The sequence below is a fragment of the Lithobates pipiens genome, unplaced genomic scaffold (assembly GCF_037356315.1).
Source record: "Lithobates pipiens isolate NorthernLeopardFrog02 unplaced genomic scaffold, aLitPip1_a1.2 Scaffold_22, whole genome shotgun sequence".
In the NCBI taxonomy this organism is placed as follows: Eukaryota; Metazoa; Chordata; class Amphibia; order Anura; family Ranidae; genus Lithobates; species Lithobates pipiens.
Genome location: NW_027507784.1, coordinates 326,813,924 through 326,832,751, shown reverse-complemented (window position 1 = coordinate 326,832,751; position 18,828 = coordinate 326,813,924). Strand labels below are relative to the sequence as shown.

Sequence of the window (18,828 nt, the reverse complement as noted above, 5' to 3'; positions counted from 1 at the left end):
CCTCGTCAGTGCCCATCAGCACAGCCTCATCAGTGCTCGTCAGTGCAGCCTCATTAGTTCCGCCTCATCAGGGCAGCCTCGTCAGTTCAACCTCATCAGAGCAGCTTCGTCAGAACCCATCAGTGCAGCCTCATCGGTGCCCATCAGAGCAGCCTCATCAGAGCAGTTCCATCAGTACATAGACCTAGTGAGAAGGACCTTTCCGGGCCTGACCACGCTAGCCGAGCTCTGCTCACCATCCATGGGCTCAGCAGGCAGTGTTGCCGGTGTTGTGTCGAATACTGTCCCCCATCGGATAGTGTCCGCCCTGTACTGCGCTTGCGAGGGGCCCTGTTACTATGTGCTACCGTATGTCCACTTGGATGGTGGGGCTTGCAGGTGGCGTTCATCTTCGGAGTCTCCTTCTCCTCTGGACTGTGCAAGCGCTGCGCTAGCGCAGTACGGGGCGGACACTATCCGATGGCCGGACAGTTTTTGACAGAACACCGGCTCCCACTCTGACATTAGCCAGGCTGCCTCTCCACATGCTCCTGCATCTGCCACACCCCACGCCATGCTGTCACGTTCCAATGTCCATGACAGAGGTGGATTCTTGAGATTTTGACCAGGATATGCTCAGACTGGGAGTCTGGGACATAAGTCTGATTTCTGGGAATGTCCCGGGCAAATCAGGACTGTTGGCAACTATGTGGGATGTGCAATGTGCATAGAGCAGTGCACATGATGGCAACTAACAAGTGAGGGGGAAAAGGAGAAGCTAGGGAGGACATTACAAGAAGGCAGAAAAACACAGTAAAAATGCATTTAATTAAAAATAGATTACAGGACAATTAAGGCAGCATTAAGCCCAAAACCAAAAATGTAACACTGTATTGCAGCTTATCAATCAGTACATGTGGTGGCCGCAATGCTTTATGCTTTCATTATCTTATGTGTATATGGATGATTTTTATAGGGTATCATTGGTGTCACTTTAACTGCTTCAGCCACGGAAGATTTTACCCCCTTCCTGACCAGAGCACTTTTTGCGATTCGATTTTGCGATTTTGCGCTTTAACTGACAATTGTGCAGACGTGCGATGTTGCACCTAAACAAAGTTGAAGTCCTTTTTTCCCCACAAATAGAGCTTTCTTCTGGTGATATTTGATCACCTCTGCGGTTTTTATTTTTTGCACTATAAACAAAAAAAGAGGGACAATTTTGAAAAAAATTCAATATTTTTTACTTTTTGCTGTAATAAATATTCCCCGAAAATAAATAAAATAAATGTTTTCCTCAGTTTAGGCCGATGTGTATTCTTCTACATATTTTTGGTAAAAAAATATCGCAATAAGCGATTATTGATTGGTTTGCGCAAAACTTATAGCATCTACAAAACAGGGGATAGTTTTATGGCATTTATTTATTTATTATTATAATTTTTTTAACTAGTAATGGTGGCAATCTGTGATTTTTATTGGGACTGCAACATTATGGCGGACACATCGGACAATTTTGACACATTTTTGGGACCATTGTCATTAATACAGTGATCAGTGCTATAAAAATGCACTGATTACTGTAAAATGCCACTGGCAGGGAAGGGGTTAACACTAGGGGGCGATCAAGGGGTTAACTGTGTTCCCTGACTGTGTGTTCTAACTGAACGGGGAGGGTAATGTGTAGGGGAGATGACAGATCGCTGTTCATACGCTGTATGAACAGACGATCTGTCTCTTCTCCCCTCAGAGAACCCAGAAACTGTGTGTTTACACACACACAGGGCCGGTGCTACCACTAGGCAAACTAGGCACCCGCCTAGGGCGCTCTGCTGCCTAGGGCACCCTGCCACTGGTTTTCCTACTCTCTTCTCTCTGCAGCAAGCAACTAAGTCTGAGCATCAGCAGGCAGCCGCCGCTCAGTTTGCACATAGTGTCAGAGGCGCAGCAGTGGCGGAGGACTGTGTCCCGAATGAATGGAAGCAAGCAAACATTCATTTATAGGCGCTGGTGAGGCTGCTTTTGATGGGTGCTGGTGAGGCTGCTTTTGATGGGTGCTTCATTAAAAAGGTGGGGTTTACATGGGCAGGGAAAAGGGGTGGAGCCAAAGGAGGCGGAAAAATTCGGTTTTGCCTAGGGTGTCAAAAATCCTTGCACCAACCCTGCACACACAGATCCCGGTTCTCTGCGTGTCAGCCGCGATCGCGAAAGCCCGGCGGTGATCGTGACCGCCGGGCACTCGATTCGGCTCCGGGGGTGAGCAACGGGCGAAGAGATGTAACATAATGTCGCTTCGCCCAGCCGTGCCATTCTGCGGCGGCTGGTCGGCAAGTGGTTAATATCTGGGGTTATCCAAGGCATTTGACGTTTCTGTAACTTTGATACATTGGGGTTTATTTACTAAAGGCAAATCCACTTTGCACTACAAGTGCACTGCAAATACACTTGGAAGTGCAGTCACTGTAGATCTGAGGGGGGACATACAAGAAAAAAAAAAAAAAAAAAAAAAGCAGCATTTTTTGCTTGTACATGATTGGACGATAAAATCAGCAGAGCTTCCCCTCATTTCAGATCTTCCCATCAGATCTAAAGCGCCTGCACTTCCAAGTGCATTTGCAGTGCACTTGGAAGTGCAAAGTGGATTTGCCTTTAGTAAATCAACCCCATTGCAGCTTTCTGTTCTGTATACAAGCCTTGGGAGAATAGTGAGCCACTCAGAGAAGGAGGCTCCTCCTGTGTAATGACTGCTCTGGCATGAGATCAGTGTAGGAGGGTCTCTGGTTGGGGGTCCCTCTGCCTGCTCAGGTTCTGTCCCCTTCCAGCCATCTATTGTACTATTGCTGAGTCACAGTGACTCTTGGCTCCAACCTAAACAGAGTAATCAGCGGTGGGGGGGACTACGGCTTCCTATAGAAACTTATCTCTCTTCTTCTGTTCTAGCAGAGCCTTCCACAGCTCAACATCCAAGACCAGAAGGTGTCGTCGTCCACCGTCCACCGTCCTTCCTCCACCGTCCCTACTCCACCGTCCATCCTCCACCATCCCTACTCCACCGTCCCTACTCCACCATCCCTCCTCCACCGTCCCTACTCCACCGCCACCATGTCCAAGAAACTCTTCGTAGTCTTCGGAGCCACAGGTGAGTGAGGAGGATGGAGAACCTGTAAGGGGGGGGGGGGATCCATCCAGGCTGGGACTTTGTCAGCAAGCGGACAGTGAAGCTCTGGGCTCCTGTTCAAAAAGTTCAACGATCAATTGTGTGCTTCAAGGCTTTTCCTTGAGTGCCGTACGGCTTGGACTGAGACAATGAGGTTGATTTACTAAAGGCAAATAGACCATGCTGCAGAGCTTAGTAAGTGAGCAGAAGCTCTACTGACTTCCATCATCCAATCGTGTGCAAGCAAACACGCTGCTTATTTATTTTCTTTGCATGTGATTGGGTATTCATTGTAAAAATGAAGCTTTACCTCATTTACTAAGCTCTGCAGCAACTGTACTTGCAAACGCGCGCAGTTTATTTGTTTTTAATAAATCAACCCCAAAGCCATACCTCCCAACTTTTTCAGATGGGAATGAGGGACACCTATCAGCAAACGTATATAGGCATAGGACACACCCCTTGCCACACCCCCTTAAAGGAGAATTGTACAAAAAAAAAATAACATTGGTTAAACCCACAAGTGCTTTTTTACCACTATTATTCCTTTATTTTGGCTTTTGGAATTTACAAATGCAGCAATTTAGAAATCGAATGAAAGGTTTAGCGCTGGGAAACAGTTTTTGATAGATAAATAGTGCATTTTATATACAACTATATAGATCAGACCAAAATGAGACTCCTCCTGAAAATGTAGCTGTTAGTGCAAATAAACTATCATGGTCGGTACTCAACCGTGTTGTTGTAAGTACCCTAGTACTGTTACAATCACCATTCAGGCTCTTTCGCAGTTTTACCCCCCCCCCCAAACTGACATTCGTGGCTGTACACATGCAGCAGTCTCGATGCTGTGCGAATGAAACCGCATTCTGCTTTCTGCAGATGTTGCCGCTGCTTAATGCAACAAATGCAATGCACACGTTTTGCGGTGCTGTAGCGCGGCACGTAAAGGGTTTAATCAGGTGGCGAGGAGGCAACATATCACCTTCTGACCACCCGGGCAAATGAATGGGCTAAAGGCGCACTGCACTCAAATCGCAGGGCGCGATTCTTGGTGTGAACCTGCCATTAGGGCCAGGCTACCTGGAATCATTTAATCTCTGGTTGTTGAAAGGTTTAAAACAGAACTAGCCCATTATGTGCCACTTACCTGCAAACGAAGCCCACGATGTCCTCGCTGGTGGCCGTGTCCATCTTCACCCCTCTTCTTTCCGGGGGCCGGCTCTGTGACTGGCCGGAGTCTCGTGATGTCACTCCCGTGCATGCGTGTGGGAGCCAACGGTCGCGGGACATGGGCCCTTTAGAAATGGCATGATTGTGCCCTTTCTTCAGTGCGCATTGGCCAATGACGTTGGCGCAAGTGTATATGGTAAATATCTCCTAAGCCGTGCAGGTTTAGGAGATATTTCCAGTACCTACAGATATAATATAATAGTAAGCCTTATTATAGGCTTACCTGTAGGTAAAAGTGATGCAACTAGGTTTACAACCACTTTAAAGTCCCAACCCCTCTTCATATACAATTATAATAGGGTTGGAGGCACATGGCTATACCAAGTCATGGCCTCATATAAAGTCCCGCCCCTTTTCTTCCTGACATTTGCGGAAAGGGTTCCCCTGCATGGGGTGTGAAGAACGTTTGGGTGAGTGTGTGTGTAGCACAGGTCATATCATAGTTCTCTGGCGGTGATCCCAAAGCTGGGCTGATCTGGGTAAGGTTCGGGGCAGGCTGCCTATCCTGCCTGGTTAATGTTCACCCAAAGTCGTCTGTTGCACAGATCAGCTGATAGATCAGTATTCTGTTTATTCCAGGTATTTACAGTGCCTTGAAAAAGTATTCATACCCCTTGAAATTTTCCAAATTTTTTCACGTTACAACCAAAAACGTAAATGTATTTAATTCAAATTTTATGTAATAGACCAACACAAAGTGACACATAATTGTGAAGTGGAAGGAAAATTATAAATGGTTTTCAAAATCTTTTACAAATAAATATGTGAAAAGTGTGGCGTGCATTTGTATTCAGCCCCCTTTACTCTGATACCCCCAACTAAAATCTAGTGGAACCAATTGCCTTCAGAAGTAACCTAATTAGTAAAGAGACCACCTGTGTGTAATTTAATCTCAGTATAAATACAACTGTTCTGTGAAGCCCTCAGAGGTTTGTTAGAGAACCTTAGTGAACAAACAGCATCATGAAGGCCAAGGGACACACCAGATAGGTCAGGGATAAAGTTGTGGAGAAGTATAAAGCACGGTTAGGTTATAAAAAAAATATCCCAAGCTTTGAACATCTCACAGAGCACTGTTCAATCCATCATACGAAAATGGAAAGAGTATGGCACAACTGCAAACCTACCAAGACATGGCCGTCCACCTAAACTGACAGGCCGGGCAAGGAGAGCATTCATCAGAGAAGCGGCCAAGAGGCCCATGGTAACTCTGGAGGAGCTGCGGAGATCCACAGCTCAGGTGGGAGAATCTGTCCACTGGACAACTATTAGCCCCTGTACACACGGTCGGACATTCTGCCAACCAAATCCGTCTGATTTTGTCCGACGGATTGTGTCCGATGGATTTTGTCCGAAACTGTTGCATACACACGGTCGGACCAAGTTGTCGGAAAATCCGATCATTCAGAACGTGATGACGTTATTTAGTTACGATGGGACTACATTCAGGCTAGTAGCCAATAGTTTTGGTCTAGGAATTTGATCTGAGCATGCGTGGCACTTGGTCCGATCTGAATTCTCTACACATGATCGGAGTATGTCCGATCGGACCAGTTGGTCGGAAAATATTTCCAACATGTTGGAAAATTGGGTCCGACGGATATTCCGACGGAATCAGTCCGATGCATACCACACACAGTCGGATTATCCGACGACACGGTCCGATAGGACACATTCCGACGGATTCTCCGACCGTGTGTACAAGGGCTTAGTTGTGCTCTCCACAGATCTGCTCTTTATGAAAGAGTGGTGAGAAGAAAGACATTGGTGAAAGAAAGCCATAAGAAGTCCTGTTTGCAGTTTGCAAGAAGCCATGTGGAGGACACAGCAAACATGTGGAAGAAGGTGATCTGGTCAGATGAGAGCAAAAGTGAACTGGTTTATTACTTTGGCTCATGAAATGGTTACGTGTCACTGTACAAAGTTTGATTTATTGTGTCTCCTCTCCAACAAACAAACCTGCTCCCCTCACTTGCACCAGCCGCTACCTTCCCCTCATTGTGTCCTTTATCTGGGACCCCAGTGTTATTGTGTCCTTGATCTGGAACCCCAGTGCCATTGTGTCCTTTATCTGGGACGCCAGTGTCATTGTGTCCTTTATCTGGGATCCCAGTGTTATTGTGTCCTTGATCTGGGACGCCAGTGTCATTGTGTCCTTGATCTGGGACCCCAGTGTTATTGTGTCCTTGATCTGGGACCCCAGTGTTATTGTGTCCTTTATCTGGGACGCCAGTGTCATTGTGTCCTTTATCTGGGACGCCAGTGTCATTGTGTCCTTGATCTTGGACCCCAGTGCCATTGTGTCCTTTATCTGGGACCCTAGTGCCATTGTGTCCTTGATCTGGGACCCTAGTGCCATTGTGTCCTTGATCTGGGACCCTAGTGCCATTGTGTCCTTGATCTGGGACCCCAGTGTCATTGTGTATCTGGGACCCCCGGTATAATTTCTGGCACACCAAAATCATGACATTCTTGAAGATCTCCCATTCAGAGGACCCCTCATCAGATTCCAGTCCGGGAATTGAGATCCCGGCTCACAGGCTGTTTGTGTGACTGGAGGAATAACAGGGACTCAGCAGGAAGCACACATCTTTGTCTGGAATCTGGCCCCTAACCCACCTCTCCCCCAGTGCTGTCAACCTCGGGAGGGGAAGTTGTAAAAGAAAACCATCACAGCTGCTGCAGAACTGTTTGTCACTGATAGCTGAGAGAACTCTATTGTGTATAGGGGCACACAATTCTCACTATTCCCAGTAATGTCCCCCTATGTTCTCCCCACCTACGACAAAAGCAGAGCTATGAAACTATAAATCCCAGCATGCCAAGCTGCAGACACTGGCCCCAGAAGTACCATCATTTATAGTCATTATATTCTCTATTGGGGTTTAGAGTCTGCTCTGAAACATTTGAGGAACTACAAGTCCCAGCAAGGTCCTATACAGAGATATATAAAGTGTTCTATTTCCTATCTGTACACTCATTATATTGGATTTATTATTGAAAAATTTAAAATGGAGGACATTGTTCTTAGCACCTCTTTCTATCTACAGGCCTGCCTGCACACATGGGAGCATACATGGAATTGGTGGTGGTACGGGCCCTCTCACTTGCACTTGTACCCCCCACCCCCTGCCTGAATGGGTCAGACACCATCCATGTCCTTATCTTAGGAGGTTGCAGAATCTGGGGTAGAGCTCCTAGAAACTGACCCCGCCCCCCCCCCGCCCCTCCACCTGCTACAGCTTGCCGTGGCAAGTGTCGGGCCATTGCTTCTACTCCTGGCTGAACAGAAAGCGTCCTGAGCCCACCATTTTTTAAAGCCAATTAAAGAGCCTCTAATTATGTGCTTAAACAAAATAAAAAAACATTGAAATGCATGCGTCCGGCACCCTGCATGTAGATTAGGGGCCGAGCACATGGATTGGGTGGGGGGCGGAGCCCCTGCACCCCTAATGGACGGGCCACTGTCTTTAACCTTTCCTGGTACTAATAATTCATAAATGCCCCAACGGTTTTACAATACGGATATTAAGTGGGCCAAGCACTTTGCTTTATTGTGTAATCAGGTCTCTGCTTCACCTGTAAAACCAGTTACTGTTTTCCAGTTCCTTTTTGCTTCATATTCAATTGTGGGGAACCAGCATGTAGTGGGGTGGGTCGAAGTCAAAACTCCTGATGTGGTAACTTGTTCAGGCTAGGTTCACATGTAACCACACTTAAGTGGGTAGAACAGTCTTTAGACCAGTAAGCAAGGGAATGCCAGAATTGAGACCCAGCAGGAGCAGCCTTAAAGAAAGAGCTCCCGCTGGCCCCCCAAAAGTAGAACCATACACAGTCACTAGATTCTTGAGCTTGGAGTACTCACAATATCCCATGGCAGAGGCACACACTCTTCCATGAGTCCTCCAGACTAGATCTTTGGCTCCAGAAGAAATTTAAAATAGCCCGCCCCCCTGCTCGCTCTACTATAGCTGGGACCACGATTACTGATGGCAGACCTCAGCAGGACAGTCTCAAAGGGGCAGCAGCCTCTGAGGCTGTAAACTTCCTCACCAGGATCAGACCAGGGCTGCTCCAGACCCCCGACTATTTATGTTCTCCTCAGCCACCTACTGGGCACACCTCCCCAAGGACTGGCTGAAGCACAATAAATATTTAGGCAGCATTCTGTAGGCCAAGATAAGGCCTAGGACGGTGCTTTCAGATAACACAGTAAGTGTGCAGAGGACACAGGAGGGCTCTGAAGTTCTAGACAAGATCAGTTGTTTTTTTTTTTTGCGCTCTTATCTGAAAAAAATGCTTTCAATGGTTTAAATAAATGTTATATTTATGGGAACAGTAGGAAGCATATTAGAAGTTCATTTTTATAATCTGTCCAGGAAAAGTTTTGCTCTGACCACCTTTGTCTTCTGTACAGGAGCTCAGGGTGGCTCTGTAGCCAAGACCCTTCTAGAAGATGGCACCTTTGCCATCAGGGCGGTGACTCGTGATGTCAAGAAAGAAGCTGCTTTGAAGCTGAAGGAGGCCGGCGCTGAGGTGGTGGCTGCAGATCTGGATGACGAGAAGAGCATTGAGGCCGCCCTGAAGGGAGCTTATGGAGCTTTTGTGGTCACCAACTTCTTGGAACATTTCAGCAAAGATAAGGAATTTGCCCAGGTAAGCTGAGACATTCCATGGTAATGCTATGTAATAAAACCTTTCCTCTTAAAGGGACTCTCTGTTACCATACTATATGTACTAGGGTGGTCTTACAAATAAGGTAGACATGTAGGCATTTCTCCTCTAGATATTTCTAGAGAAGAAATGTAATTGTTGTTTTATCACTTAACCCAACCTTTCTCAACCTTTTTACCCTCACAGGATCCCTTGAAATTATTTTCAAGTCTTAGGGAACCCCTGATAAATCCAATTAATTGGTGGTGAATGGGAAGAATGCTCATTACATTGATGTTGAATGGGAAGAATGCCTTCTAAGCCCTTGTACGCACGGTCGGACATTCCGACAACAAAATCTGTCGGATTTTGTCCGAAACTTGTGTTGCATACACACGGCCGGACAAAGTTGTCGGAAAATCCGATCGTTCGGAACGTGGTGACGTTCGTTTTGTAAGGACGGAACTACGTTCAGGCTAGTAGCCAATAGCTTTGGTCTAGGAATTTGATCTGAGCATGCGTGGCACTTTGTCCGATCTGAATTCTCCACAAACGATCGGACAAAGTCCAATCAGATCATGTTGTCGGAAAATTTTATAACCCAGCTCTAAAACTTTGTCGGTCAGATATTCCGACGCAAACAGTCCGATGGAGCCCACACACGGTCGGATTATCAGACAACACGGTTCGATCGGACATTTTCCATCGGAATGTCTGACCGTGTGTACAAGGACCAACAGTGGTGATCAGAACTCCACCCCTATGGTCCGATAAAAAGATCAGTGAGTTCATACAGCTGAATCTTCCAAGTGGCATTGATTGACTATCGTCAATCGACCACAGCACAAGGAGCCCCTAGCTACCTAGCAAACTCTGGAGGTACCCTAGGTTTCTCTGGTTGAGAATGGCTGCCCTAACCTGTAAAATGTAGTAAAGGAAATACTGTACATAGGATGCCACTACTTTTCTCTCCTTCTGAATATGCTAGTTTCTGACTTCCATGTTTATCCAGGGACTTCCATAGCTTTTGAATCCCTGTCATGAAGCAAATATGAAGATCAGGGAGTTTGTCTCAGCTTGCCTAATTTGTTGCATGCTTGTTCCAGGTCAGTGCCTTGGAGAGCATTATCTAAATTGTCTGCAGGAATAACATTTCATGTACCCTTGGGTGTCCACATGTAGAGCATATCTCCAGAAGTGTTCTAGAGCATTGGTTCCCAACCTTGAGACCTAGGTACGGGAATTTTTTTCAAAACTTTCCATGCCCAAGAGTAAAACTAAATTTTGTGCGATAAAAGTATGGCAATTCAAAATATTTATTGAAATGCTGGAAGGCTCTGGATGTGGCTGGGTGTCACTGCGAGGAGGAAGGAGGTTCTGAAGGGGCTTTGCAGTAGACTTGGCCCTGCAGAGGATGAGGTTTCTGGAGGGGGTTGGGTCTCTTCAGGAATCTGGGGGCTTTGTAGAAGCACTGCGGGAGTTGGGAAGTCACAGCAGTGGCTAGGAGGCACTGTTAGAGGTTGAGAGGCACTATGAGACATTGTTGAAGTTGGGAGGAGCTGTAAGGGACTGAAGGCTCTGCAGCAGAGTGGTGCTGTGTGAGGAAGGGGGCACCCTGGGGGTTCATGGCACCTGGGAGCACTGTGGGGGAGGGGGTTGAGGGCAATTAAAGGAGGCATTATGGGATCTGGGAGGCAAATTGGTAGGTTAAGGGAGCTAGCTGGACGTCTATCAGGAGAGAGGTCGTGGCCCAGCAGCAGGTTACTTCTTAGTGGTTGAGAACCACATTTTTAATAAAGTCACAAGCTGATGCACACAATTTTTTTGGGCCATTGCTGTAATTGATGGCGGATGATTTGACGGCTTATAGGAAAGTACCATGGAGATTGGGCCAACACATGTGCTCATCAGGAAATGTTGAAATAAGCACCCTAGGTTTTAATGGCTTTAGGACCATTCATGAGGACATACTATGCATGATGGACATCACAAGATGCTAGAATATTTCATTCATGCATCCACTTTCCTGGTGGATGTTCCCTTTAAAATTGGCTATTGCAGGAAAATTGATATTCATAGATCTAAATCCCAGACTCTTGGTATTTTGCTTCTCTGCAGTTCCTTTCAGTTTTAGTAAATCTTTTGGTCACCTTTGTTGTTGTAACATAGATACCTACAGGATCTTTCTCTCTGTTTACAAACCCAATAGCACGCTTGTAAAAAATCATTATCAATATTTAGTGTTTTTTTCCCCTTATTTCCTTCCTTTTCCTCCTTGTTATCCCTTCCTGAGACCCCACCCTCTTCCCATCTTGTATTCCCTTTCAACCCCTTTGGAACCTACCATTTTCCTGAACCCTTGTTTCCCTGTCCTACTTTGTAATCTTTATTTCCACAATTTCCATTTACTAACCTCCCATCAATGGGTTTACATTGCTGCTCCTTGAGACCCCATGCCCCTAAGGCCGCAAAAGCCCCATTTGGGCCTCTTCCACATTACCCTTTGTGAAATGTTAATAATTTACCATTCATGGATCTGCCTTAACCACTGTTGTAATCGTAACTGATACAGGATATACATATGTATAACTGTATCTCCCTCCAAAAACTCTTTATTTAATTAATAAATCTGCTACAGCCATAGTAAAGTAGTCTGCCCCTCACTGGCATGCTGTAGACCCTTGCTCTGTATGTACAAGCAGTTACCTCTCTGCAAAGGTCCAGCATGATCCACTGTGATTGACATCTACAGATCCAATCAGCTATCCAATTAGCAGAGAGCGTAAGTTGGCTGAATTTGTTTTTGGCAATATAAATTTAGCAGAAAGTTACAACCGACTTCTCTTTCTTTCAAGGGCAAACGTTTTGCAGATGTGTCTAAACGTCTCGGCCTGACGTTGGTGGTGTTCAGTGGCTTAGAGAATGTGAAGAAGTTGACAAACGGGAAGCTGGAAGTGCCGAATTTTGATGGTAAAGGGGAGGTGGAGGAGTATTTCCGGGAGATCGGCGTGCCCATGACCAGTGTGAGACTCCCGTGTTACTACGAGAACTTTCTGACCTTCTTCAGGCCACAGAAGGACAAGGATGGCGATGGCTACACTCTGTGTAAGATAATGGTGTAGCAGTGTTAAATAACCTGAGGTGCCCCACTGATGCAGAATTAAAAAAGTACATATAAACACATATGGACATGTAATGTGTAGAGGCCAGAGCGGGTGAGATTACTCTTATCTGTATGTAGGTAGGGCGCAGTCTGTTGCAGAGTCAATGATTCACACCAGCAGGTGCAATAAACTTGTATGGAAGAAATGCAGCAACAGTTCACAACAAACCTGGTGGAAAAGCCACCCAGCCGGGCACACTCACAGTTCAGCAGCATGACAGGAGTAGATTCCTGCCGGTATAATAGTCTGTTGAGAGGGGACAGAATGTGGCCTGGCTGTCTGGTCCACAATTAGGAGAATGTCCAGGAGAGATGAGGTTCTACTCATGCCCTCCATATCAGGAACCTTTCCCTAGCACTATTACTGTCCCTCGCAGGTGGGGTACCCTGCCCCTACTCGGTCCACTTGCAAAAAGTGCACCAAAACCTGGGAGCCAGGGCCTTAAAAAGGCTCTGCCTAACCCAAGGTGGCTGCTTGAGTCATGTGGGGCAGCAGTATCCTATAGAGTAGCTTATCCAGTGACCCAGCATACATTAGAGGAACCTTCCTCTTGACCTCCTCTTCAGCAAGGCTGCAGCGGAAGAGCTCCACCTGCCGTGGAGAAAGTAGACTGCACCTGCCTGCATGTAACCAATACCTGGCACCCTTCAGTTATTCATTGCTATTAGTCTTACTTTGTTGGATTATTTCCCTTTTAAGGGGTGGGGGGCATATCTTCTGTGGTCCAACTGTGCCCGCCCAATATCTATAGTCAGCATAAGCCTGTAGGTATTTGTTTGGACTAGTGGTAATCTATACTGTTTTCCCACAAGTTTGTCACTGTAAGCTGTTTTTGAAGGAGTTTGGAAGGGTTTGAACATCTGTAAGGCCTTTATTACTGTCTGCATTCTTCCCGGGGGACATCACCCTCTTGGTTTGTCCTGGCAACCATAGTTGCTGAGACAGAAAGTGATGGGAAAGCTAATAAAATGTAAATTTTCATGGGAACAGAAGGAAATGAAAGCCTTCCAAAGAGATTCTCTGTTCTGGCGACAACTAAAGCTGGCCATACATTATACTATTTCCTTTTTCAATTTCCTTTAGATTTACCTTCAACTATGTAGTGCAAGGGCCTGTCTTGCCTGATTACATACAAATTGAAAGTGTTTAGGTTTGAGATCCTATATTTTATGGTTTTGGTAAATCTAAAGGAAAGTTGTACAAAAAAATTGTTTAATGTATAGTCCGCCTAATGCCCCATACACATGATCGGACTTTCCGACAACAAAACCGTGGAATTTTGTTTGAAGGTTGTTGGCTCCAACTTGTCTTGCATACACACGGTCACACAAATGTTGGGCAAAAATTATGAACGTGAGAACGCGGTGAGGTACAAGATGTACGACGAGCCGAGAAAAAGGATGTTTAATAGCCAATGCGGCTCCCTCTGCTTGATTCCGAGCATGTGTGAACTTTTGTGGGTCGGACTTGTGTACACACGATCGGAAATTCCAACAACAAAAGTTTGGTTGGTGGAAAATTTGGGAACCTGCTAGCCAAAATGTTGGCGGAAAGTCCAACAACAAATGTTCGATGGAGCATACACACGGTCGGACTTTCAGCCAACAAGCTCACATCCAACATTTGTTGTCGGAAAATCAGATCGTGTGTACGGGGCATTAGAGTGAATATTCTCTCACTTTCTGTTGTGCCTCTAGGAGAGGAAGTGCAAGGCGATCTCTCCAACAGGATACGGATGGCAAAAAACTGACATTTTAACCATTGTTCATTTTACCAAAAAAAAAAAAATTCCCAGGGTTCATCAATAAATCTTGACCTCATATTGACTTATATAGTATGAAATATCACCATATTCTATCGTGTGACACTGAAATTTATCATCTTGCAGGCCTCCCTATGGGTGACGTCCCCCTGGATGGGTTTTGTGTGGAGGATCTGGGTGGTGTTGTTCTCAGCATTTTGAAGTCTCCCTCAAAATATGCTGGCAAGGACATTGGTCTCAGCATGGAGAAGCTGACGATAGAACAGTACGCTGCCATAATGACCAAAGTGCTCGGCAAGAACATCAGAGATGCCAAGGTAATAAGTGGTGATAAGTGACTGCTCCAATCTATAATTGCTCAAATCTAAAACAAAGAGTACACGGAAAACCAGGAGATCTGCCCAACATGGACATAGACAGAAATCCAAACCTAATAGAGAATCAAGGAAGAAAGATCCAGCTTGACTTTTTTTTCCATTTACACTTTATTTGTGGATCTTTTCGTCGGGTCTCAGGAATGGAAAAAAAGTTAAGGATCATCCATTCTCAACCCTTTTAACGCATAGGGACCCTTAATATAACTTTTAAGTGTCAGGGATCCTGCTATATCTGCTATATCTACCACTTGAGGTACACATTACCATCAACAGTCATTTTGGATATAAGAATAAAGGGTGCCGTTTGGTTTCTGATTTTGACACCCAGGGCTGTTCTGTACAACAATATTGTCTATAAAAGAAATGCAGACAGTAAAGTTGTTGGGTTCGCTCATATTGGTGGTTACTGGAGAAATGACAGCTTATATTGGTTTACATTGGAGAAGGACCCCCTTACATTGGTGTTTAGTGGAGAAGCACCCCCTTACATTGGTGGACAGTGGAATTGGACCCCCTTACATTGGTGGACAGTGGGAATAGACCCCCTTACACTGGTGGACAGTGGGAGCGGGACCACCTTACACCAGTGGAGAATAGGAGAAGGACCCCTTACATTGATTGGCAATGGGAGAAGAACCACCTTACATTGGTGGGCAGTGGAAGAGGGACCACCTTACATTAGTGGGCAGTGGAAGAGGGATCCTTTTGTTTTTTTTATTGTTGGCCACCCTGCACAGTCCAGGGTGGTCACTGGGGAGAAAGGCCTCCTTACACTGGTGGTTAGTGGACAGAAAGGCCATTTACACTGGTGATCATTGGGAAGGATGCTCCTTACATTGGTTGTCAATGGAGAGCAGGACCTCATTAAACAGGTGGTTACTGAAAAGAGAGCACACATTACAGATAGTCAAATCATCTGTTCATTGGTGTCAGCATTAACTTACTGGACAGGCAGAAATTTCTCACTGCTTGAGGACCCCCTAGCAACCCCTAGAGTAGAGGTCTCCAAATGTTTTAAACAAGGGGCCAGTCCTTAAGACTTTAGTGGGGCCAGACTGTGATCAGTGGCAGTTGATAATGCCTCAGGCTTGATGGTCAGTGGCATTAAAAACATATATACAGCCTCCCTTTGGTTAGAAGGAATAGTGCCTCCCATCACTGGTGTCAGTGGGAGGAATAGTGCCCCCATCACTGGTGTCAGTGGGATGAATAGTTTCCCCCATCACTGGTGTCAGTGGGAGGAATAGTTCCCCCCATCACTGGTGTCAGTGGGAGGAATGTGCCCCCATCACTGGTGTCAGTGGGAGGAATGTGCCCCCATCACTGGTGTCAGTGGGAGGAATATTGCCCCCATCACTGGTGTCAGTGGGAGGAATAATACCACATTGTTGGTGTCAGAGGGAGGAATAGTGTCCCAAAGGCCGGATAAAGGCAAGTAAAGGCCCACATCTGGCCCATGGGCTGTAGTTTGAAGACCAGTTGCTGTCCTAGAGTTCCAAGGATTCTCCTAGGGTTCCAAGGATCCCTGATTGAGAGAGGCTGATCTGAATGGCTGCCGAAATAGTGTCAGGAAACAGATCTTCAGAACTGGCACAAATATTTCTGTCCAAACATTCACCTTTCCAGCATTCTGAAGTCTTGATGAAGGCCTCTTGAGACATGTTGGACTTTTATTCTAATATAGAAGTTTTGGCTAGAGTTATGCTTAAAATGTACAGGTCATGAAGGAATACGGGACGTTCCTCAGCCAAAACTTCTGAAAATTCTATTTGCCTTGTTGTCAACCTTCAGTAATTGCTTGCGCAGGACATGAGCGCAGCAGGTGAATTTAGAACTTCCTGAATACTTGTTCTAGGCCAAAGACTGAAACTGCTAAAGACGGGATCTGCATGCAACTAGCATTTTCAGAAGGCAAGGCCAAGAATGACAGACTACATACAGTGCCTTAATAAAGTATTTATACCCCTTGAAATTTTCCACATTTTGTTATGTTACAACCAAAAACATAAATGTATTTTACAAAATGTTATGTGATAGACTAATGCAAAGTGGCACATAATTGTGAAGTGGAAGGAAATTGATAAATGTTTTTCAAGTTTTTTTACAAATAAATATCTGAAAAGTGTGATGTTTGTATTCAGCCCCCTTTACGCTGATACCCCTAACTAAAATCTAGTTGAACCAATTGCCTTCAGAAGTGACCTAATTAGTAAATAGAGTCCACCTGTGTGTAATTTAATCTCAGTATAAATATAGTTGTTCTGTGAAGCTCAGAGGTTTGTTAGAGAACCTTAGTGAAGAAACAGCATCATGAAGGCCAAGAATCACACCAGACATGTCAGGGATAAAGTTGTGGAGAAGTTTAAAACAGGGTTAGGTCATAAAAAATATCCCAAGCATTGAACATTTCACGGATCACTGTTCAATCCATCATCCAAAAATGGAAAGAGTACGGCACAACTGCAAACCTACAAAGACATGGCCGTCCACCTAAACTGACAGGCCAGAAGGAGAGCGTTAATCAGAGAAGCAGCCAAGTGACCCATGGTAACTCTGGAAGATCTGCAGAGATCCACAGCTCAGGTGGGAGAATCTGTCCACAGGACAACTAATAGTTCTGCACTCCACAAATCTCTATGGAAGAGTGGTAAAAATAAAGCCATTGTTGAAAGAAAGCCATAAGAAGTCCTGTTTGGAGTTTGCGAGAAGCCATGTTGGGCACACAGCAAACATGTGGAAGAAGGTGCTCTGGTCAGATGAGACTAAAATTGAACTTTTTAATCTAAAAGCAAAATGCTATGTGTGATGGAAAACTAACACTGCACATCACCCTGAACACACCATCCCCACCGTGTTGGTGGCAGCATCATGTTGTGGAGATGCTTTTCTTCAGCAGGGACAGGGAAGCTGGTCAGAGTTGATGGGAAGATGGATGGAGCCAAATACAGGACAATGTTAGAAGAAAACCTGTTAGATTCTGCAAAAATCTTTGAGAATGAGGTCGGAGGTTCACCTTCCAGCAGGACAACGACCCTAAACATACAGCCAGAGCTACAATGGAATGGTTTAGATCAAAGCATATTCATGTGTTAGAATGGTCCAGTCAAAGTCCAGACCTGAATCCAATTAAGAATCTGTGTCCAGACTTGAAAATTGCTGTTCACAGACGCTCTCCATCCAATCTGACAGAGCTTGAGATATTTTGCAAAGAAGAATGGGCAAAAATGTCCCACTCTAGATGTGCAAAGCTGGTAGAGACATCCCCCAAAAAGATTTGCAGCTGTAATTGCAGTGAAAGGGGGTTCTACAAAGTATTGACTCGGGGGGGGGCTGAATACAAATACACGCCACACTTTTTGCATATTTATTTGTAAAAAAAAATTGAAAACCATTTATTCTTTTCCTTCCACTTCAAAATTACGTGCCACTTTGTGTTGGTCTATCACAAAAATCTCTCCCAAAAAATAAATTTACGTTTTCGGTTGTAACATGACAAAATGTGGAAAATGTGAAGGTGTATGAATACTTGTTCAAGGCACTGTATTACACGGCAGGTCCCCGTTTCATGAAGCTCATGTTTAACCTTCACTCCAACTTTTGCAGCTGACTCCCGAAAACTTTGGAAAGACCGACATTCCCGGGGCGAAGGAGCTGGTCAACATGTTTATATTCTACACAACGAAAAAACCAGACCGCGACATTCAAGTCACTCTTCAGCTCAACCCCAAAGCTAAGAAGTTCCAGTGTTGGCTACAGGAGAACAAGGCCGCCTTTGATAACCTGTGAACCTTGTTCCCTAAACCGTGAACAGACTGCGATTGGTTCCTTCAATGTCAACTTGTGTTTCCCATGCCACGTGGGTCATAATTTGGACCTTTTTTTTTTTCCCATCCTAGGCAATGACCAAGCCACCTTTCAACTAAAACCAACCATGACTGTCATCTGTACTTGTGTTTAATAAAATGGATATCCTGAAACTTTGGGGGCTTCCTTTCCTTCAGCTTGCAGTTGGTAAGAATGAAAAAAAACACAGGTCCACTGTGGTATATTTTGTTAGATGAGAAACTCATCTAAGGTCCCATTCACACTTGTATGACTCCAAAGTTGCGCAGACTTTGGAGTGTAACTTTGACAAAATTTTGAATGCAACTTGGATATGTCTTTGGCCTTGACCAGTGATAATGAACAGCTATTGAACACAAGTTGCATCGTATAACATTCAGGTACGACTTTCATGCAACTTCTGAGGGTTAACATTGAAGTTTATGGCCCTCAAGTGGCATGCAAATCGGACCAAAGTAGTGCAAGAACTACTTTGAAGTTGCTGCAACTTTATGAATGAATATCATTGGTAAACATGGGGAACGACTTGTCATGCAACTTTGATGTCCAAAGTTGCGCGGCAAGCCGCACAAGTGTGAATGGAGCCTAAAAGTTTTTTTAGGCTAACTATACTCTCAGCTGATAACACTAAGGCCCCTTTCACAAAGTCCAGCGAAGGAG

At 45.2% G+C, this 18,828-nt stretch overlaps 1 protein-coding gene across 1 annotated transcript; it reads left to right on the top strand.

Moving 5' to 3' along the window:
- Nucleotides 1-2,863: 2,863 nt before the first annotated feature.
- LOC143925019 (nmrA-like family domain-containing protein 1) lies at nucleotides 2,864-18,302 on the top strand. The gene is made up of 5 exons (XM_077449589.1): nucleotides 2,864-3,118; nucleotides 8,787-9,025; nucleotides 11,878-12,127; nucleotides 14,075-14,265; nucleotides 17,929-18,302. Exons 1-5 carry the CDS (start codon nucleotides 3,082-3,084, stop codon nucleotides 18,109-18,111), a joined length of 900 nt encoding a protein of 299 aa, XP_077305715.1. The 5' UTR covers nucleotides 2,864-3,081; the 3' UTR covers nucleotides 18,112-18,302.
- Nucleotides 18,303-18,828: the final 526 nt, after the last annotated feature.

Coding starts and splice junctions, on each gene's coding strand:
- LOC143925019 (XM_077449589.1), top strand. CDS start 3,082: ATGTCCAAGAAACTCTTCGTAGTCTTCGGAGCCACAG. Junction 3,119..8,786: donor CGTAGTCTTCGGAGCCACAG/GTGAGTGAGGAG, acceptor TCTTCTGTACAG/GAGCTCAGGGTGGCTCTGTA. Junction 9,026..11,877: donor AAGATAAGGAATTTGCCCAG/GTAAGCTGAGAC, acceptor CTTTCTTTCAAG/GGCAAACGTTTTGCAGATGT.